This window comes from Tetrao urogallus (genome assembly GCF_951394365.1).
Source record: "Tetrao urogallus genome assembly, chromosome: 2".
NCBI classification, from domain to species: domain Eukaryota; kingdom Metazoa; phylum Chordata; class Aves; order Galliformes; family Phasianidae; genus Tetrao; species Tetrao urogallus.
The window spans coordinates 57,173,490-57,195,952 of NC_136814.1; the positions used below are offsets into that span (position 1 = coordinate 57,173,490).

General features: G+C 38.4%; 1 protein-coding gene across 1 annotated transcript in view; it reads left to right on the forward strand.

The window, feature by feature from the left end:
- Positions 1-22,463, forward strand: part of ARHGAP18 (Rho GTPase activating protein 18) — a gene marked incomplete at both ends in the record, with an annotated part of 58,154 nt that overhangs the window by 11,790 nt on the left and 23,901 nt on the right. Inside the window, 3 exons of the mRNA XM_079532492.1 lie at positions 11,519-11,718; positions 13,781-14,016; positions 17,210-17,282. Of these exons, the coding sequence (XP_079388618.1) occupies positions 11,519-11,718; positions 13,781-14,016; positions 17,210-17,282 (509 nt within the window). The remainder of the gene's footprint in view (positions 1-11,518; positions 11,719-13,780; positions 14,017-17,209; positions 17,283-22,463) is intronic.

Here is a 22,463-nt window from a genome sequence, read left to right on the forward strand (position 1 = left end):
GTTGATGTCCTTTGGCCTCAGAGTCACTGTTGCAAACATCTTCCTGATACTTGAACCAAAACTACCACCAGAATATTTGTCTTTACTGGGCCATTGAATCAATGTGCTTCCCTCCACAGCTCTTTCTGTAGGCAGCTCTGCTTCCTACTCTCCTGTCTCTTCCAGCTTGTGCAAAAGCATTGCTCTGCTTGGTCTTAGTGGGTCTTTATTGGTTTGTTTGGGTAATGAGAACAGTTCCCTTACAAAATGTGTTGAGACTCTTGCAGGATTTTCATGTCTGCTGTTTAGGAATGCTCATATAAATTATAATGAATTTGTTCTGAATTTAAGGATTACACTGTGATAAATTAACATAAATGTGTGCCAACTTCCTTCAAGCACAAACAAAATTACTGAATAGTACTGTAGGTCTTACATTAGTAACTAACAGGGTTATAGGTCTAATTAGCAGGTCCTTTAACATGGTAAGAGCTAGTGCTTTTAAAGAGCTAATTGCTTTTAGAGGCACAAAAGTGTCTCAGTATCATTTAAAGGCTGTGACTGTACTTTACTAGATGGCTGTGACATTTGCCACCATAGTTTAAATCGGGCTTTGTTGACATGCTTTTTTTTTTTTTTTTCCCCACTGTGAAAAGAAAAATAAATTATTTAAATCTTCCTTCTCTGTGCCTCAGTAATGGAATTACAAATACTATATCTATTTCACTTTCTACTTGGTGCTCTTTGATATTTGTAAGATCTGAAGTAATCTCACACAGGTTTTATTTTCTTCTTTGTGAGATTAGTTCCAGTGATTCTCTTAGGAGATTACACATAAAGGGCACTTTAGAAACATATACGATGTATTTGAATATTTTTCTAATAAGCAGCATGAGAGTTGTTATAGAGAACATACTTTGCATATTTTGCATATGTATTTTTAATTTATATTAGTTGTAGAGAATAAAATAATTAAAACTGCAGAAGGTAACAGAAATGTCATATGGAAACAGGTGACATAGAAGGCATATAGATGGAATGAGAAAAGCAGATAAATCATTATGGAAAAGATAAAAAAAATAGGACAGAAGAGATTCAAGTGAGACCATTCTTTTCCTTGTTTCTCTAGCCATGTGCAATATTTTTTTGGTTACAACTGGAGTTTTAAACAAAGAACTGTGTGAAAAGGAAGTGTACTGAATGCTTGATTTGGAGACTGACTTCTGTTTTCATTCAGTGGAATTCAAGCTTCAGTAATGATTTCCAGCTCCTCTGAAAGTGCTCATGAGTTGCTGAGGTGCTTCTAAAATGGTGCCAGTGGTGTGACTGTATATGTAGTGGTTACCCCTCTGCCCTCATCTACTTGTTTTTCTCTCTGGTGGATTTGGATTTCCAGCAATTGTTATTGTCCTTCATAAAATATATGCTTTTGAATAAAAAAATTCTATGTATGGGCCAACAATAGGATTACATTTGCAAAGTCTTTCAGAGACATAATTCAAGTATTATGAGAGTTAAGAGGTTCAGAGTGGCAGAACCTGACTCAATAGTCTACTTCATTTTGTCAAAGCAGATGTAAAAGCAAAAAAAAACTTCTGATACTACTTCTCAGTTAAGCTGATAGTGATAATATTGCATGTCTGCTAATACATGATCCTTTTTATTTAAAACTCCAAAACTGGGTTCTGTGAGGCTCATCTTTTACTAAAAGAAATAAGCAGGCTTCTTTATTTTATGTCTGAAGAATAAAGCTACAAATATGCAGCGAGAGTTTTCAACAGCACAGACACTGGAATTCAGCAGGCACCCCAAAAACAAGGAAATGCAACTAGTCCAGTCAGTTTTGGGAGTTACAGGCTTCATGGCTGTGGTTGTTGATCCTGAATTCTAATTCTCCTCTTTTGAAGAGTGGAACAAGATCATGTTTATTCTTAAACAGTCTAGACTGTTACATCAAGTAGCTTCTAATCATAGAATCATAGAATGGCCTGGGTTGGAAAGGACCTCAAAGATCATCTAGTTTCAACCCCCTGTAATGGGCAGGGTCACCAACCACTAGACCAGGCTGCCCGGAGCCACGTGTTCTGGCTAATAAATTATCTCATGTATATGTACACAGAGGGCAGTGATCTGCAACACCATTTTAGATGGGGTGTGTATGCATATCAGCTCACTATAATTATAAATTACCAAATCACAGGTAGAAAACAGGTGGAGTCCAAATGACTGTAGGATCAAGATGTCCTACTAAAGGAAATGCCATGAAATATTTTAACCTTCTTAGAAGTGCTACACATATGCTACAGCTATTGTCATCGTATTTGGGATCACCTATCTCTGGTGTAATGGAATAAATAGTAAGTGTAATATTCTTGGTCACTGCCGTAGTTTCTTCCCTATTTTCTGCAGTTACAGGTTGGGAGAGTGAAAGCTCATGTAAAAATCTTATGTAAATAAGGATATGACTGAAAGCAGAATAGTCATAATAATGTGTATATAATGTGTGAATCTAATATATATATTATATATACATATATATATATATATATGTATATAAGACTTATAATCTGGCAGCCCTAACTTTGCCCTGTGTTTTAGTGGCATTTTGTTTGTTTGGTTTTTAAAAAACTCTCTAGGTATTCACCTCAGATGATGGTACTACAAGAAACTCTAAAAGACCTGATTCTCCTTGCTCAGCACTTTTTATACTCACTGAGAAAGTTAGCAGTGTTTTACACTGTCTTTGTAGTCACTGTATTTGGAAGAAGAACAGAACTTTGCCTCATTTTTTACTTTGTTTTGGAGCTTAAGGGGGATTTGGGCAAGTTTGATTGCAGTTGACATTCAGAACGTCCCATAAGGTCACAAAATAGTTATAAGAAAACATTTCAGTTGTGAAAAAAGGAGTGTGTCTGTTCACCAAAACTGCTAGGATTTGTATTGCAGAAGAGTTTGCAGTCAGTCATGGGAAGAAAAGGTAGGAAGGAAAGGATACAGTTGTTGCAATGAATGACAAGATTTAAGAGCTACAAGAAAAGCAGAATTCAAGCTCTGTCTGAAGTTTTTGTGGTACCTTTTAAAAGTTACAAAATACTTTAAAAGGGGTGAGGAATATCTGTGCATCTTTCAGGACGTCAAATTTCCAGACTTGGGTCTCATTAGGTATTGCTAAAGGGTTACCTGCTGCTCATGAAAGCTGGAGGAAGGGACTTCTGCTTACCAGGAGGTTTTAGCTTTTTATGTAGTAGAAAGAATCTTTTTAGTACATGTTGAACCGTATGAAGCATCGAAGACTTTTTTTTTTTTTTTTTTTTTTTTAAACTTAGGTAGTGTCAGTGCTCCATGGCTTTATGTAAAATACAGTTACTTTAGAGCAACCTGCTTTGATGGGCACATCCATTACAATTTGATATTTCTTTGACAGAGGACTTTGAAATATGCTCAAAGCTACACTGCAAAGCTCTCAATACTTGGCAAAGGACTAGTGAGACAGAAAGAAATTTCTTTAAGATTAGGTTGAAACCAATTAAAATGAAGAGAATCTTTGGAATTGAGGCCTGCCATTATCTTCATGCCTGATCTTTGGGCTGTAGCTCTGCCTTGAAACTGTGGGGGATCAGGATGTCTCTTAGGTAGGTGGATGTAGGAAGGGCTGCAGGTCATTCCTGAGACTGGTGTCCCAACCAAGAACAGGGAGCTCCAGCCAGGCAGGTGCCACAGCTGCTGGATTAAGGCTTTTTTGGTTAATTCAGCTAAGAAGGCTTTACACCTTGCGGTGCTTCTTGGCTTCCTGAAAGGAGAAGAAGAATGGGGAAGCTTTGGGTTTTGAAGCTTTGCCTGTTCCCGGGCACCAGTAGTGCAGCTCTCAGGATTAAAAGTGGGACAGGAGACCACATTGTTTCTTTCTCCTTATCTTTCTCATTGTTTATTTAGATTGGAAAGGACTTAGGAAGTCCTGTATTTATATTTAAGGTTGCTCAGTAAATAGTTTTCAAAAAGTGCATGATATCCATAGGCATTTTTTAGTTGTTTACATCTGGTTAGCCTTTGTACAAACTTAAAATTACTGCTTGAATCACTCTTGACTTTGTAACTCCTCTGTCAACAAGATAACACTGTATTGAGAGAGCTGCTCTATTTATAGCCACAGTGCTGGAGTCAGAAACATACAACAAACGTGCTTCCTTTTATCCTCCTTGCAGATGTTGATCTTGAAAGATTAATGGTCCATGGGAAAAGACTCCACAGATCTGATTATTATTCTTATTTGTATCACAGATTTGCACCATGAATCTGAATAGCGTGCTTCACCTCTCCAGGCCAAATCTCCACCCTTTTTTTTTCTCTCTCTTTTTTTTTTTTCTTCCTCATGGGCTTTGTGTGTCTGGTTTATCAGGTTATTAAGTCTAACCACGTGTGTGATGCTTGCTGACAGTGAGACCAGTATCAGCCAAGGTATGGCTGCAGTTGAATTCTAAGAGCTGTCATGTAAACAGCCAAATGTACACAGTCTCTGGAAGAAATGAGGCTGTTTGCATGGCCGTTTCACAAGCTGCTGCTGGGTTATGGTTGTAGTCAGATGTGTTTTAATTATTTTCTGAAACTGGAAGGAAGGTGCTATTTTACTGTAGTGTGAGAGAGTATATCTGGAGGAGCTACAGAACTGAAGATGTTGCCTCTACAGGAATACCAATAGCGATGGCTTATGGACAGGGTTACTTAAAGAAGCTTTCAAAGCCAAGAATGTCAAGTTTCTATTTTTGGTGTACAGCTTTAGTAGATGTAATAAACCAGGTGTAATCTGACAAGTATTCCTTGATAATGTAATGCTTTTTTGTGTGTGTTTTTCTCAGTGATGAAAGTTATCTGATACCAACAAATGCTTTTGAAGCAGTCTGGTAAAACATTTGCCTAGTAAAGCATTGACCTGTTTGAATACAACATTTATAGGCTTTTTTAGGCAGCTGCGCAAAAAGACCATGTTTGTTTTGTTGTTTTTTTTTTTAGTTACGAAGAACTGACTTCTTACCACGGTCATAGAGAATAAGTGATCAGGTGGTTTCTTCATGTGTTCCAGTTGCAGCATTTTTTATAGTTGTGACAGTTTTTATTCAGGAACAATCAAGGCCTGAGTTTTAAATTCCAAAATTTGTCAAAAATGAGTGGGGGAAAAAAAGGGCTCTATACAGAAATTCCTAATTTATGATTAGAAAAAGTGCTCTTTGGTGTAGTCAGTGAGTTCTTCTGTAAAGATAATAATGAAGGAACTCCACTTTCAGCAATGTTAATCTTTTCTATTTGGTTTAACTGTGTCCCTAGGTTTATTTTGACCATGAAAATCCTTGCATTTAGTATTTGTACCTTTTACTGTGTTTGCACATCTAGTGTATATCCATATATGTATATGGATATACATACGTATACATATATATATCCATATATATGTATGCAGTACATAAGGATACTATACAACTATTAGGCCTGTATAGTGATGTAGAAAGAGAGATCATACTCAGTTCCAAAATTAGAATCCAGCACTACAGAAATAATGTGCTCTTTTTCTCATCACTCACTGTTTTAAAATACTACATAATCTATATTCCGTAAGTGAGAAGAATGGAAATTAGTGTAAAATTAGCTTTCTGTGAACTGAATTTATCTGAAATGCCAGCAAAGGTGCACCTTACTAACTGCTTAATCTTCAGCTGCTGTGGTTACTGGTGACAAATACAGGTTATGAGCAGTTAAAAAGGCAATGGAACAGACAGGAAAGATCCTTTACCTTTATCCTTTACCGATAGGAAAGAAATTAGGGTATAAAACAGCTGCAAAAGTATAAAGTGATTATTGATGAAATAAAAACCATGTTGACTGAACCTTAAGAAAAACCATATTTTAATTACTGTATATAACAGTGATCAATGTGAAGGGTTGCATTCTTTTGCAGGCTGAGAAAGGATGTGTTTGGTCATGAAAGAAAAAACCGAAGAAGATATTTACATACAGATCTTCTCTTAAGTTCTTGCTACAGTATGCTTATCTTACTCCTCAATGCTTATTGAAATAATCAAAATTTGGTTCCTTTCCATACCAATTTTGTCTTTGTAATTCCATGAAGTGTATAATGAGTAGTGTTCATAACTAGAATTGTTTTTAATGGCTGCCCTCTGGAAGAGATGAAGTGCTTTGTCTGACATCCTTGATGTTTCTTATAAATAAATACATCTCCAGTAAGTGGGACGAGAAGATAACTCTGGCAAGAGTCACCAATAAAGGAATATTAGACTATATTGAAGAGTGGATTTTATACCCAGGGGCTCAGTTTTATGCTGAAATCAATAGTCAAAAATCTTATGGCTTCAAACTGTGTGTCTGAGTATCAGAGGTCAGAACTGACTGTATAATTTGGAACGAAGAGTATTGCATTGCTGCCTGTGAAGCTGTCTGGACAGTGAACTATTTACTAGTGACTGGAAATAGAACTGAATGGGTTTTGATCATGTTGTCAGCTAATACCGTAATGGAAATAAGCTTTCTTTTTTGTTGTTGTTGCTGGAGAATAAGCTTACAATTTAGTACTCTGGAATGCTAAATGTGTTATTTTAAGTGACTATGTTTGTTAGTGGTGTACATTTTCTGGAAGAAGTGAAGACATTTCCTTGAAGCTACTTCTGAAAAGCAGCAGCACTCTTCAAATTTTAAATTAAAAAAAAAAATCTGAACACCATAAAAAGTAGGAATGTGCTGGAGAAGTGACATTTTCTGCAATTGCGATCACAGTTGGCGTTTGTTGTTTGTTTTTTTGTTTTGAATGACTACTGTTTTTTTTTCCTACTGATAGTTTTCCCAGCTTGTTATTTTATGACTCTTGCTGAGAATGTGGGATTTATTTTTTTTTTTATGACACCAAGTTAGCTGGAAGTGTTAATCTGCCTGGGGGTAGCGAGGCCCTACAGAGGGATCTGGACAGGCTGGATAGCTGGGCTGAAGCCAAAGGGATGAATTTCAACAAGACCAAATGCCGGGTCCTGCACTTTGGCCACAACAACCCCAGGCAATGCTACAGGCTTGGGGCGGTGTGGCTGGAGGACTGCGTAGAGGAAATGGACCTGGGGGTGTTGATTGATGCTCTGCTGAACGTGAGCCAGCAGTGTGACCAGTTGGCCAAGAAGGGCAATGGCATCCTGGCTTGCATCAGCAATGGTGTTGCCAGCAGGAACAGGGCAGTGATTGTGCCCCTGCACTCAGCACTGGTGAAGCTGCACCTTGAGTACTGTGTCCAGTTTTGGGCCCCTCACTGCAAGAAAGACATTGAGGCCCTGGAGCGGGTTCAAAAAGAGAAACAAAGCTGGTGAAGGGTGAGGAGCACAGGGCTTATGAGGAGCGGCTGAAGGAGCTGGGATTGTTCAGTCTGGAGAAGAGCAGGCTCAGGGGAGACCTTATTGTCCTTTATAACTACCTGAAGGGAGGTTGTAGTGAGTTGGGGGTCGGCCTCTTCTCTCATGTAACTGGTGATAGGACTGGAGGGAATGGCTTCAAGCTGCGCCAGGGGAGATTCAGGCTGGTTGTTAGGAAATACTACTTTTCTGAAAGACAGGTCAAGCACTGGAATGGGCTGCCCAGGGAGGTGGTGGAGTCACCAACTCTGGAGGTGTTCAAGGAACGTTTGGATTTTGTATTGAGGGACATGCTTTGGTGAGAGGTATTGATGATAGGTGGATGGTTGGACTGGATGATCTTGTAGGTCTTTTCCAACCTTGGTGATTTTGTGATTTTTTTAAAAGAAAAATGTCTCCCTTCCAGATTCCTTAGTATCTTAATATTAAAATTGATGGCTTTTTCCCTTCTCCTCTTTTTTTTTTTCTTTTTTTCTTTTTTTAAACTTGATTATAACTTGTTCTCATCTATGTGTTTTTATTGTATGATATACAGCTGGTGCTTGCTAAGCATCTTTGGATTGAATGTAGTGAAAGTTGATGTCAGAAGTCTTGTGGTTTTTAGTCTTGTCAAATGATATATAAAATAAACACCAGTGCTGTACATTTTCTTTTCTTTTCATTGTTTTCCTTAAAACCAACCTTACGATATCAAGGTTGGTCTCAGTATCTTCAATGGCTCTTTCTTGATTGTGCCTCGTTATGCTCAAGGGTTATTGGGCATGCAGAGATGAGTACGCCTGGCACCTTTGCTGTGCAGATTGCATTCCAAATACCACTTCACTAGCATTTTTCTCTTGTGGGGCATGTAAAGCAAGAAAATGGAACCAAGCAAAGTAAATGTAAGATCCGACCTGCTCTGTCAGCTGAAGTTTTAGGAGTTTTCTCTCTCATTGTGAGCTTATTTGTGTCCTAGCCCATAGAAATATTAACTGTGTGAGTGGAGACATGCAGAACAAGAAGAGCTATGAAAGGGTTTGCAGTCTGAACAGAAATTGGGGATAAGGGGTCGATAGACCAAGCAGTAAATATAAAGGAGCAGGGAGGTGCAGGCAATATGATGATCTGTAGTGTCAGCTCCTGGGGTGCTGCTGATTGGCCCCATAGGTGGCTTTTGTTAGGCAAAAATGCAAGATGAAATTTGAAGGAGAGATTTGCATTAGACCTGCCAGGTTTTGGTGTGAATGTTTATTTTGGGGGTCTTCCTAATTGTGTGTTTCTCACAATGTGATCCTTCACAATGCCCAGTGGTTTTATGGCCTGCCCACAGCTGGGAAGTGCTGTACTGGTTTGTCAGCAAGAAATGAAGAGTTTGCTCCTCAAAGAACAGAACAAGAAAAAGTGCTTATGTTTGGTCAGCTAAAGCAAAGCTGAGACCTCTCATTGAAGAGTTCAGTCTCTGAGGATTAAGGGAGTGTTTTTATACAGCAAATGCTCACAGAACCCTGAAAATGGCCTTGAGTCTTTGTGCCAGATGCCAGCTGTGCATCTGATGACACAAACTTCTGTTCTTTGAGATGCGGTTTGATCTGGGTAAGCAAAGGAGCTTTCTTTTCTGGAAGACCAGGATAAATGTTTCCATAGGTCTACAGCCTACAGCTAACAACCTACAGCCTGTTGCAGATTATCTTACCTAAATTTGCCACGGCACCCCCAGAGTGCTCCATTTTACTGTATTAGATCAGTCAGCTTTACCTTTCGCATGGTGTGCTATGGTGGTTAAATTTCAGCAGAGGTTAGTTAGCTGAAGCAAGTTGTTCCAAAGGTGAAAGGCCATCGAAAACCTGCTGAGCAGCTTTAGGTGATTGGCTGGAGAGACAATAAGCTGAAGTCTGACCTCCTTTTACTTGCAGTTCAAGTGTGCAGAGCCTGTATGTGAAGAGGTTTCGGTCTGGTCTGGGCACCTTCAAAGATGTGAGGTGGGAAGCCTGAGCTGTAGCTGAAAGCCTGTCCTGCATCCCAAGGCTCACACCATTTGTTCAGAAAATGGCTATTGTGTCTCTGCTCTGGCTTTTGAGGGTGCTTCCGACGTAGCTCTGTGAACATCCTTTTACAGTAATTGCTGTTGGGTTCACAGGCTGCACAGGTCAGAAACGGGACATGTTGGTGCAGAAAGGTGTAAGGACCAAGTTATCTACAAGCAGAAATTGTATTTATTGAGCAGCGTACTTTAACAGTAAGATATTACTGCCATTGGTGCACGACTAAATGCTCCTTTATGTAAATTTTTTTTCCTGGGATTTCATGTAGCAATAGGTTCCAGAATAATGTTGGGGTGCGTATGAGCATGGTAATTCATTGTCACTTATTAACTTGTACTTAGAGCAGAGAAGCAGGGTGGGTAGAAACTGATTGTCCTTCCATAGGGCTCTTTACCTTTAAAGGCAAAGTCCGTATAGTTAGTATTTCTTATCAGAGAATCAAGCACATGATGGAGGGAAAGGATCTGTGAGTTAGACACACAAAGGACTTATCTTCAGAGAGAAAGGTATGACTTTTTTACTTAGGGGTAGCTAACAAGAGTTAGTTGTCCCAAGATAAAATGTAAGGATTAGATGGATTTGTTTTAGTTCTAGATAAACCTGTGAAGTCAGCCAAATGGAAAGGTAGGAAGGACTTACCTTGCTGGGTTTACCTTGTGATAAATTCACAAAGCTTGATCTTTGCTTTGTTTTTCTCTTGGAATAAACAATATTTAGTATTTAACCCAAACTTAAACTCTTTATCTATGGAGATAAATTCAGGCATGAAACAAGACACCTCTCCATCTCTGGAGATGCTCAAAGAGAGGTTGAATGGAGCCCTGGTCTAGTGTTAAATGGGGAGGTTGGTGGCCCCGGCTATGGCAGGGGGGTTGGGGATTCATGGTCCTTGAGGTCCCTTCCAACCTGGGCCATTCTGTGATTCTGTGAAAGAAGCTGAATCTGTTCCTGAAATGTTAAGGACTAGCTATGTTTTGATGCTAGAAATAATTCTGATATACTGCTGTAGTAGTGGAGTTCCTTAATTTAGAATGGACTGCTGGAGATTATTCGGTCCAATTTTCCCCCACTCAGAATAGGGTCAATTTTTAAGTGAGATCAGGTTGCTAATAGTCAATCTGCCTCCTCTTCATGATAATCTGAATCAGTTTGTGGCTTTTATTTTTGGTATATTTGACTGTAGGAATGATGTTTAGCTTTAGTGACATCGTAACAACCTTTGCATGTTTTAAGGTGAATTTGTTGCTAGGTTAGTGGTAATTTTTGCCAGTGACTTATTGGGGTCAAGGTTAGAGCTAGAGATTTCAGCTTGTTGGTTTCTTCTTCTTTTTTTTTTTTTTTTTTTTTTTTTTTTTTTTTTTTTTTTTTAATTGCAGCTATACTTAAGATGAAAGCTTTTGAAGGCCTTAGCAAAATACATTTTTTCAGGGTGTACTAAACACTAGCGACATCAATCTATAAAAATGGTAAATGTTCAGTCAGAGAGGAAGTAAGATAGAAAGAAACAAAGAATGACCTTGATTAAACATTTAGAGTTAGCAGTTCACTAGCTATAAGTTCAGTAATTCTACCTTGTCCTCTCTCAGATATGAATAAGGTCATAGATACCAGAATAAACATTAATAAAATAACAGAAGCAGAAAAGCAAAGGAAAATAGTAGGGGTATGTTGAAGCTAGAAGATTTTACTCAAAATGAAAGGTGCTTTTCAAAAATTCTTCATGAACAGTGGTGCTAGGAAGATACCATGAAGTTATACCATGTATATACTGTGAAGTTAGTGGAACTGATTATTGTACATTGATTGAGAGATTAGATGTGACTAGGATTACTAGAACTTGCAATGGTTATTTCTTCTTTGTCATTCTAGATTGGCAGATATGTTTATCATATATACGATGATGTTAGATTAAAATATATGTTCCAGATATTGAAAGTAATTTTAAATATCTCAATTTACTTGTTGACAGTAGTGGTTTTTTTTGTTTGTTTGTTTGTTTGTTTTTTGTTTTGTTTTGTTTTGATACTTGGACACAGCTCATCATTACTTTCCTTTGCAGGTGTTAATATATCACTTATTTAGAAACACTAATGAAGAATTGCTCTTTGTTTTATGTAATAGCCGTCGTTCTGGCCAGTATACAATGAACCATGATGATTCCAAGAGGATTCCAGATGGAGCGTCGTTTGATCGCTCAGGTTCCCAGGACTCCTTGGATGCAATGTCTTTGGATGATTTTTGGAAGGAAGTTGAAAACATCCATGAAACCAGAGGAAATAATCATGAGGAACGACAAACAATTGTAGTAAAGGAGCCAGATGGTAATGAAAAACACTGTTGTGAATGATCATCATTTTGCTTATTTGGGGATTTTCTTTAAGTGTTATTTCAAGAGATGGACTCACCAAACATGCTTAAAAAAGGAGTTATTCTGTTGAACATGCATTATTGAAAACTCATTTGCCTCTGATGCATAGTGTACTGAAAGAGAATTGAGAATTGCACTGGAAATAAGTAAAATGCTGTTTTTCTTTTGAACAGTACTTGCAGAAAATGTAAATTGTTGCCTGTACTTACTGACTGTGAGAATCGTGAATCTTCATTTGCAGTTTACTTTGTATAAGATGTTCACTACTATAGTCCTTGTGGATAGAATGGTCACAAGGACAAGCCAGTGATTAACTGTTTAACTTAACTAAGTAACCTCTAGGCTTACTTACAATTATCTTGGCTGTTTCATTGTATTACTTCTGTTTCACTGAGGTATCACTCTTGAGGGCATGACTGTAGAATAAGGAAGGCAGTTGCTTTATTTTTCTTGTCCCATCAGACGTAAGAAATGTAAGATCCTTAATGCCATTCTTCTCTCCCTCAAAAAAAAAAAAAAAAAAAAAAAAAAGGAAAAAATAAAACACAAAACAAAAGAATTTTTAACATTGCAGTAACTTCCCCTCTCAGATTCTGCAATGCATGAGCCTTTCTTTTTTTTTTTTTTTAAATAACACACCAGCTCGCTGATGCTGATACGCCTTCAGACTCTGCAGTCCCAAACCCACCATTTCCTTTTTTACTTATATATATATAGCTTTCTTCCTCACCAGCTCCAGCTGTTGACTATGCTGGCAGAAGCCTGAGTGATTCAGCTGAGATGAGCTGATAAGCTCAACCAGCTGTTGCTGTGCCCCACATCTTGCATTATGTGCAGCACCTAACTTGAATGAGTGCTCCTGAACATGTGGGACATTGCTACTCTCCTGCAGGCTGCCTGGGCAACGGGCTTGCTTGAGATGCAGCCATACAAATGCAAGGCAAGAGTGGGACAGGGTATGCTTCTCTTACGCCTGCTTTGGAGAATAGACATAGACTTCCTTTCTAGCTCTAATACCAAAATGTACAAGAATTTTGTCAGACTCTGTATTTGTCTACACAGCTGCAGCAAAATTCATACTTAAAATGTTGTGTCTATTTTCTTAGTACTATTAAAATTCAGATGCCCATTTGGATGTGCACTGGGCACTGAGGGAAACTGCAGGCAGTAGTAAAGTTGACTTGCCAACTCAGGAGTATTTTTAGGCATCTGAAGCATTGAAATGGTTCTTGAAAGTTTGAGATAGGTTTTTGTAACAATATAGCAGTTCAAGCTAGATTGTCATAGATAGAACTTAGTATCAGTATTTAAATTCTCGTTAGAAGGATAACTGATTTCAGATGCAGAAGTTTTGCTGTTGATGGCATCACTTAATAGCTTTCTCCTCCTTCATGTGTAACGATAAGGGATATCTCACCAGCTGTAAGACTAAAGCAACAATCATTTTATGAGCTGTCAGCAGTCTGGAGACTATGTCAGAAGAACTTATTAAAAAATAGCATTAAGGTGACTCCTATAGCCTGGTTTGTCCTTCAATAATTTGAGCTAATGGAGGGCTATAGGATTAATGTATCAAGAAAATAGGGCAGAACTGTGTCAGTACGGAAGTTAAAAAGATTGAGAACTGAGCTAAAAGTCAGTGAAGCAGCAGTGATCAGAGGCTTTAAGTCTTTCTCATGCATATTTGTATCTAGGAAACGTTTATAAAATAGGGTATTGTTTAATGAAAGTGCTGTCAATTACAATAAAGATTATCCCATAATGATCTCTTTTGGGTTAACTATTTTAGAAGCTTTAATATGATATGTTAACCCTTTTGAAGCAGTTCAGAAACAACTTTTTTTTTTCCAAGTCACGGTGATAAGTGCAAAGAATTGCTCTTTATTTTGGATCTCCATGTTTGTTTTTTTTTTCTCCCTGTGAACTGTACTAGCTATATCATGTCCTTGTAGACCAGTGTGTTTAACAGTACTGGAAAGCCAGTATTTATGCCCTTTTTTCTTTGCCTGGCTCAGAGGGAGAACTGGAAGAAGAATGGCTGAAGGAGGCAGGTCTGTCCAACCTGTTTGCTGAGAGCACGGGTGATTCCCAAGAAAGCATGGTGTTCCTGTCCACACTGACCCGAACCCAGAAGGCAGCAGTAGAAAAACGAGTAGAGACTGTCACACAGACCTTGAGAAAAAAGAACAAACACCACCAGATTCCTGATGTCAGAGATATCTTTAGGCCACACAGTGACCCAAAGGAAAAGGTAAGTTCCTGGTTGTCATTTTCTTTGATGATGACAGAGAGGAGAGAGGGACAGGTAGGAGTGGGAGGAGAGGAGGGAGCAGCAGAAACTCATAAGAGCTATTTCTAGAAGATTTGTGTCTAGTTTTTTACTGATTTCCAAGGGAAATTCTTAAGCATTTATAGGAGCAGCATTTGTCCAGACTTCACTTTGGTTAAGCAATTTTAGTTTGTAGAATGCAGTATGTATGCTGGCCTCGTATTACTCCAAGGGGATGAATAAAACAGTCACTCCATGATTAGAAACTGATTGGATTTAATTCTAACCCGAGCATGAAAGTCATGACAACAAACACTCAAAGAGCGACCAAAAGCACACTTTTAAAGTGGTAGAACCTGCAGTCATTATGAGGTCTGTACACTTTTTTCCCTCTTGAGAGGAAATAAGGGACATCAACCTAACCTTTTTTTTTTTTTTTTGGCTAGGTGTTAATGTTTATCAGCTGGGATCTAGACCCCTGTACTAACTCCTAGATCCCCTGAATGTCATTAAAAGTGTGTGGCAAGTTATTCTGCTGGGTTCTGAAAGGTTCCTGTTTTCCCTTTTGAGTTGTTGAGCAGGAAAGCTCTCCCACATGCAGGAAAGGGGAAGGAGGAAAACAGGACTGTAATTAGAATTCCTCTTCTGCAGGGAAGTATATCCTCTCTCTTCCTCCAAAAGGAAGCAGGCTTTCAGTGGAAGGAGGTGCTGGCTGGATGGCAGTACACCACTAGCTTACCAAATCCCAGCCCCATCTTTGGTTGCCACTCCTGCTGTTGCTATGCAGCCATCACAGCATTAGCATGGCGGATTTTGAGAGGAGTTTATTTCCTCCCTGCCCTAACTGCTGCTTCTCCCTGTGCAGCTTCTTTCATTTTCAGCAAAAGTGAAACAGAGTGGGGGATGTTTGTAAACTCAAATGTATGTTCTGGAGGCAGAACTTCCCCTTTACTGTTCTGCTTTGTATGTGGTTACAGAAGAAATACTAACTCCAAAACAGATTTCTGGGTTTTGGTTTGGAATTGACTATCCCTAAAAATTACAACATTTAATAGTAGAGCAATTTGGGTAAAATATCATGTAACCTAAGGCTATGTGATTTCCTTTTCAAGTGTTTTTGTTATTTTGGTCAAGTACAATAAATATTCATGTTCCTGTTTAAACTACACGCTGTAATGTCTGAAAATCATATGTTGCAGTATTCTGTAGACTTCCGCTTCTCTGAAACTGCATGTTTTAATGCTGATAATATCAAAGAGGAATAATGCAAGCAGACAGATGAATGTAGCCATGTGAGATGCATGTGACAAGATATTAAATATAGAAATAATTTTTTTAAAAAAGTTTCTCCTAAACATTTCTCTTTGACTGAAATAAAATAATGTAAATGGAGGCCCTTGAACCTATTCTGCATACCTTTCTCCAAAGCAAGATAATTCCGAAGTCATTGCTTGTGTTTATTTAGTCACGGAAGGCTGGTCATGAGGTAATTTGCACAACTTCCTAGGTAACTTTAATACACCCTCCTCATTAGAAGGCTTTTATATAACAAAAGAGGACTGAAGCTATCTGCAGCTGTATGAGGTCATCCCAGTTCAATAATAGTATCTGAAATTCTTGTAGCCTCCCTTCATCTGGGGGCAAGCAGGAGGAAAGGTAAAACAATAGACTAGTGAATAGAATAGTGTTGTAATGTTTATGTTAAGTTTCCTGCTATATTCCTGCCAAAGAAAAGCTAGATTTTTCTGACAGGTTGGAAGTCTGCTTATCTGTGCATTTTCCAATGTGCTGCTACTCATCCATGGAACATTAATAATTTTCTAAGAATCATAGAATCATTCGGGTTGTAAAAGACCTTAAAGATCACGTCCAACCACAACCTAACCGTACTACCCAAACTCTGACAACCCACTGCTAAATCATGTCCCTGAGCACCACATCCAAAGAGTTTTTAAACACATCCAGGGATGGTAACTCAACCACCTCCCTGGGGAGCCTATTCCAGTGTTTAGCAACCCTTTCTGTAAATAAGTGTTTCCTAATATCCAACCTGAACTAACGCTCGTGCAACTTCAGGCCATTTCCCCTTGTCCTGTCACCAATGATCAGCCCCGCTCTCACTGTAAGCACCTTTCAGATATTGGAAGAGAACAATAAGGTCTCCCCTCAGCATCCTTTTCCCCAGACTGAACTGCCCCAGTTCCTTCAGTCTCTCCTCTTATGGCATATTCTCCAAGCCCTTCACAAGCCTTGTTGCCCTTCTTTGGACCTGTCCAGCACCTCAATGCCCTTTCTGTACTGATGTGCCCAAAACTGAACACAGTACTCGAGGTGAGGCCTCACCAATGCCGAGTACAGGGGCAGGATGACTTCCCTAGTCCTGCTCACCACACCATTCCTGATACAAACTGGGATGCCATTGGCCTTCTTGGCCACCTGGGCACACTGCTGGCTCATGTTCAGCTGACTGTCCACCAGTGTACCAAGATCTCTTTCCACCAGGCAGCTTTCCAGCTGCTCCTCTTCAAGCCTGGGGTTGCCTGGGGTTTTTGTAAAATGCAGGACCCGACACTTGGCCCTGTTGAAACTCCAGTTAACCTTGGCCCATTGATCCAGTCTATACAGGAAGTCATGCTTCCTTTTATCTATCAAGATTTCTGATTTTAAAAAAAGTGTATATGAAAGTTTGTTTTGGTAGGTGAAAACTTCGAAACCCTTATTTATATTATCAGCAAATGAGGACTTAAACAGTGCTGATTAGATATCATTAAAAACCCAGAATGCTAAACATTTGTTATTGATCTAAGTTGCAAAAAAGATCATAAAAATTATATGGAGGTAAAAATAATAAGTGGATGCATGTGTACCCATATATGTATGTACTGATGTAGATTTTTTATATGTTCAGAAATATTGTTTCTATCATAAGTGTAATACAGTTTATAGAATGTGAGAAATCTTAGGAGTGGGTTGTGCAGCAGCACAGAAATGTAGAAAGACTACATTTTCTTATTCCTTATAAAACTGGAAAAATAAGTCATGTATCTTTTTAGGAAAAAGAGGATTGCCTCTTTCTTAATTGCTTAGATTTCAGATCTCCTTAGTCTCTGGCAAAAGAATTTTGACTGAAATATGTAAGTGCGCTTCTACATTGTATTTATTGTTCCTTTCTTAGGTCTGTGATAGAAGTGAACCCTCAGCTGAAAGAACAGCTGAAAGCAAAAATGAAATGCAGGATGAAACAAAAGGTAATGCTAGACAGATCCTTTTTCTTGTTTGTAGGCTTTGTGTTTTGCAATCTACTTCAGAAACTAGTATTTCAAGTAACTTTTTGGCAAAATAAAATGAAATTCTCATGGGAAAATGTATTCTGTCCTGTGTTGTGCACTTGTAAAGTTTTTAAGTGTGGCTGTAGGTTGTATTCTTTGAGCCATCTGGGAAACCTTGTTTGTGATCATCTTGTAATCAAGTCACCTGGGAGAAGTGTCTTCTCAAAGGTTGTGCTAAGGTCTTTCCCGATCCTTAATTTATCCATTCTGGTTTATCTCTGCTGTAAAGTATAGGAAATTAAGCAGTATACATATGCACTGATGAGCTTATAAGAGAACAAAAACAAATGAACTATAAACTTACAACACAGGTGAGAACTGGCTGTATGTCTGCGGCTCATAATGAAAGAAAAACAAAGCTGGAAGAAAAGGTGGTTTATTTTTACAAGGAAAATGGGAAGAAATTAGTGTTCTGTGCATGTAGGACTGAGTTGTGTTTAGTAATGTGTGATTATGCAAAAAGGGTGCAATACATGTTGCACCCTTTCCTCTCCCACCCTCTCTCCCACCCTCTCTCCCACCCATGTAGAACAGAGGAAAACAGAAGTCCTTGGATGAACCCAAAGTTACTGGTTTGAGAGTCTGAATTTTGGTGAAAGACTGACAAAGCTTTCCGATGTTCTTGAGTGACAGTAATAAAATATTGTCATCTTACATTTCTTAGAGATGAGGGAAGCACTGTATGTGCCATCCCATCATGTCTGTCAAGATCAACATATCTGGCAGCCATTTATGCTTCAAGGTACTGCACTGCTTTTCTGGATTGTTTGTGTATCTTTTTTTTTCTTTCTGAGTGACTGGATAGCATATAGGAGTCAACTGGACCCTACAGCTTCCTTATATACTCAGGAAAGTAGATCAAGTTTCCTACTGCAAGTTACTTAGTTACTTATCTGTAATTAAGCCATGAAATGAACTTCTCCAGTTCTAGAATTCTGACCTGTATTCAGTTTTCTAAAAAAAGAAAGAAAAAAAAAAAGAAAAAAAAAAAAAGATTGCTTTAGGATTAGACTTGAGAAACAGCAACAAACAATACGGGATGTGCTTGGAAGCTGAACTGGGAGAGATGAATATAGAACAGCTCTTAATATCACTAAAACGGTGTGTTTCCAGAAGTGTTGTTAATCCTTCCCTCTCTCACTCTCAGCAAACCTCACTGGAATAAGAACAGTATAAAAACTGGGAAGACTGCCAGGCTGCTGGTTCAGCAGAAGGGAAGGAAGAGATGCCTGGTGCTTGTGTCAATAAACTGCACTGTAGGATTCAGAGCTGGAAGATTACCAAGCAATTATTATGGAGTTTTTATCACATCTGGTTCTTTTTTTCCAGTGGCCCTGATGAACCCTTCAGAAATAGAAAATTCTGAAAAGCAACTCCCATATGCTAGCTCTCCACAGCACAGATTGTGATGTGGATGGCAAATGCAGCCTGCTTACTTTCTCATACACTTCTGCTCTTGTCAGTGTGCTGAAATGGGCCCTGCTTCCAGGACCAGAGCAGGAAGGAAAAAAAACCGTTCAAGTTCAGCAGTGTTAAAAGCACTGCACCTGTTTCAGTTCTGTACTGTGATCTTTCCCCCAGAATGATGGGCTAATTAGTGTTATACAAACAGTGAATGATTTTAAGGCAAGAAGTAAACAGTGCTTGGTATTTCAGAGATACTAAATATTTATGAAATCCAAAGGCATTATTTTAAAATGGAAATCCCCTTTAACAAAGAATTTGTACCAGTTCTAACTGAAAAATATGCATACAATCTCAAGCATTGTTGAAAAAAAATAATAAATCCAGATCTTAAATTGAAATGTTGGATTTCTTAAAACTGTGAGTGATTGAATCCCTTTTGTCCTTCTCCAAAGGGGATGACCATTCCTAACTTGGTATTTGAGTGCAGCATTCTCAAGTACTTCTGCCAGACTGAGCAGAAATGGTCTGTGTGAATCTGTTCTTCCTCCATTCTTGCCTGTCCAGCACACCTTGTTTCTTGCCTGAGCATTGTATGCAAACATAGGGAGTAACACGAAACCAATACGTTTTCATTCTTTTCTGCCTGATCAAACAAAACAGTTCAGTAAGTTCCTAAGTTTTTTCTATTAATAGCAACACATTTCAGTGTTTTGCAAGGACCCATTCTTGCTGGCTTTAAGTGTTTGTCTGTTTCATGTAGGTACAGAGAATGTCTACAAGAAAGAAAAAGAAAATTTGGAGTAGTATATGCGTTTTCATGTTAACAGTCCATAACCCTCACTGAAATCCCTCAAAGCTAGCAATATGTTCAACAATTACCAAAGTAAAAAAGTAATTCTCTTTGGATGCCTGTGAAAATTAATAGATACGCATGTCACTGAAGCATCTCAAGAAATAATAATAAAAGAATAATGAGTATTTAGCTACTCTTCTGCTTTAACTTTACCATGGGATCAGAAAAAGTCAATTTACTTTGAGACTCTGGTTGTCCTATGCACTGAGTTAGCTGCAAGGGAAGTAAAGCCTCTGTATAAAGGCAACCTCAAAGCATGATGATCTGGTAAATGAATGAAAGAACTGAATGTACTTCATGTAACATGGAGGAATAGAATGTACTTCTTGGTAGGAAAAAAGGCTGAAATGTAGTTGTATTTTTTAATTGAATTTGCTTCTGCTTTTCATTTTATGTGTTAATAAGGATTTTATGGCTCGAGTGCTAGAGATTTAGTGAAAAGATTGTGAGCTTTTATAACTTTTTATTAAAAGTCAGCTATGAATTAGCATTATAGATAAATGTTTTATTTCAGCCATTCCAGTTATCAATTAGGACTTAAAAGTATAGCACTATTGAGGTATACTTTAGATTGTCTGTCAAAATAAGTAAATAGCAAGGTTGACACTTCTGATTTTTTTCACATCTTGATTAAAAAGAAATCCCAACACTCCATCCCATTCCTGAAGAATTCACATAATTTTATGTAGTGTTTAAACAGCATTGTGAACCAAGGAAAGGATGCAGTGCAGTCTGATTTAAAATATTCACCACATTCTCATAGACAGTATTTACATTTTCTGTATCGCACTTGCATTTCTTTCCTGAAATACTACATGCAGTTGGCAGCTTGACAGAATTCTGAAGCTGCTTCCTCCTACAGCTGCTTCCTAGTTAATAAGTGCACAATAGAAACAATACAATACAATCAATAAGAAACTCCGCACAACAGCAGCAGTCTCAGATGTTTTTAAAATGTGTGTGCTGTTACCAAGACATCTTCTTTGAAGTGTACCTTGGTACCTGAGGACTGAAATAAGAGCTACTGCTTTATTGTTTGTTAATGTCAGATCATCAGATTTGTCTCATGCTGATAGGACGTATGTAGGTCACAGATAGGCTACATTAGCATGACAAAAGTCTTGGGTGGACAGGGAAAATTTTCCTTCCGTTTGGATGCATTAAACAATTTACATGGTGTATGTAGGCATCTGCATATAGATCCAGAGATTGAAGCCAGGGGGGAAGAATTTGACCTAGAATATGTTTGGTACTGAGGTCTCATATGTCTGTTTACTGAAAGAAGTAGCTCTCGTTTCACAATCAGCTTAATCTTTAGCATATGCCTCAGGAGACTTTCAGAATCCATCAAAAGTGAGTAGATGCCACTCTGAAAAGAGAATCTGGTAATATACAACCAGTAAAATCTGGAAATGTTTTATTCTACTTCTCACAGCATTGCTTGGCTGTAAGTAGAGCCAAACATTTTAACTCAAGTTCAACTGCTTTTTCTGGAACTGTCTCAGCTCTAGGTCAATGAAATCGAAGTGGGAGTGGTTGCATTAAACACTGTGTCCTACCGCGTAGTGGCTATTGGTGGCTTCACCCATTTGCCTGTCTGCTGAGTTTGGCCCTAGCAGTTGGAGGTAATGTTCAGGATTCACTCTAAAGCATAGCAGTGACAAGTCATGTTTTATAGTCATCTTTCAATTAAATGCAGATATGATTCAGAAAAAAATTGTTACATGTTCTTTTTAAACTTGATGCTTCATGTGTTGTTTGGGTTGCATGATTGCAACTCGGCTTTTTAGCAGGCCACTGAAAATATCAGTTTAGAGCACCACTTCCCCAATGCCTTCTCCCTAAATCAGCCTAGCCACAGCCTTTCCGCTGCTTCACGTCAGATGTTGCTGTAGCTATAACTATTCTCTGGAGATTTTCTGTGTTTGTTTAGCATGATTATTCTAGGCCATACAAAAAATTTCCCATAGTGGCATAAAGAAATCTGTTAGTTATACTATATTTGTATATGAGAGCATATGCATTGCTGATAGTTCTCCTCAGCTCATGTATGTTTCCTTCCCTCTCTTTCTGTACTTGTTGTATGTTATATTTGAACAGGAAACAGAACCTTGTGGGTAGGAGCCAGTGTCAGAAGCATGGTCTTATTGAAATGAGCAGTATTAATTTGCTTCCACTTTCTCTGGTTTTAGAAAAGTTTGAAATTAAACACCAGTACTTCAAAGCACTTGGAATGCCTTGTAGGATGAATTTCACCCTGGCAAAGGTCACCCTGGTGACCTTTGAGAAGCATTACATCACAAGCGATGCTGGAGAGATTGAAATTTTTCTCTGGCTAAATTATTTTGGTGCTTTGTATTAAGTAATGTTAATTGCAATAGTTTTCCTCTTGCTTCTTTCTGATATTATTAAAATTCAGACTGAAGTTCAGTAGTAGTAGAAGTGGACTTCTTTCTCTAAAATCAGAACTGCCTCTCTATTTTCTTCCTTTTTTTTTTGTTTTGTTTTAAGCAAAAATTATTCCAAATTTGTCTAGTGTTCAACTGAGGCATAAGGAACAGAGAAAGAGAAGTAATGTGGTTATTCTGTATTTAGTCCTTCCCAGTATCGTGTCTAGGCAGTTTTGATGAATTTAGACTTAGACATGAGGAAAGGAATGTCTGTGTAGCCTCCATTATTCTCAGATATTGCTTGCAGATGCATGAGATGGTTGAGCAGAAATTGATATGGATTGGAAACTGGCTGATTTCAGAAGAGATGATCAGAAGCATGAAACCAGATTGGAGGTCAGTCACTAGCATTGTACTCCAGGCGTCAGTACTCTATCCAGTCCTGTGTAA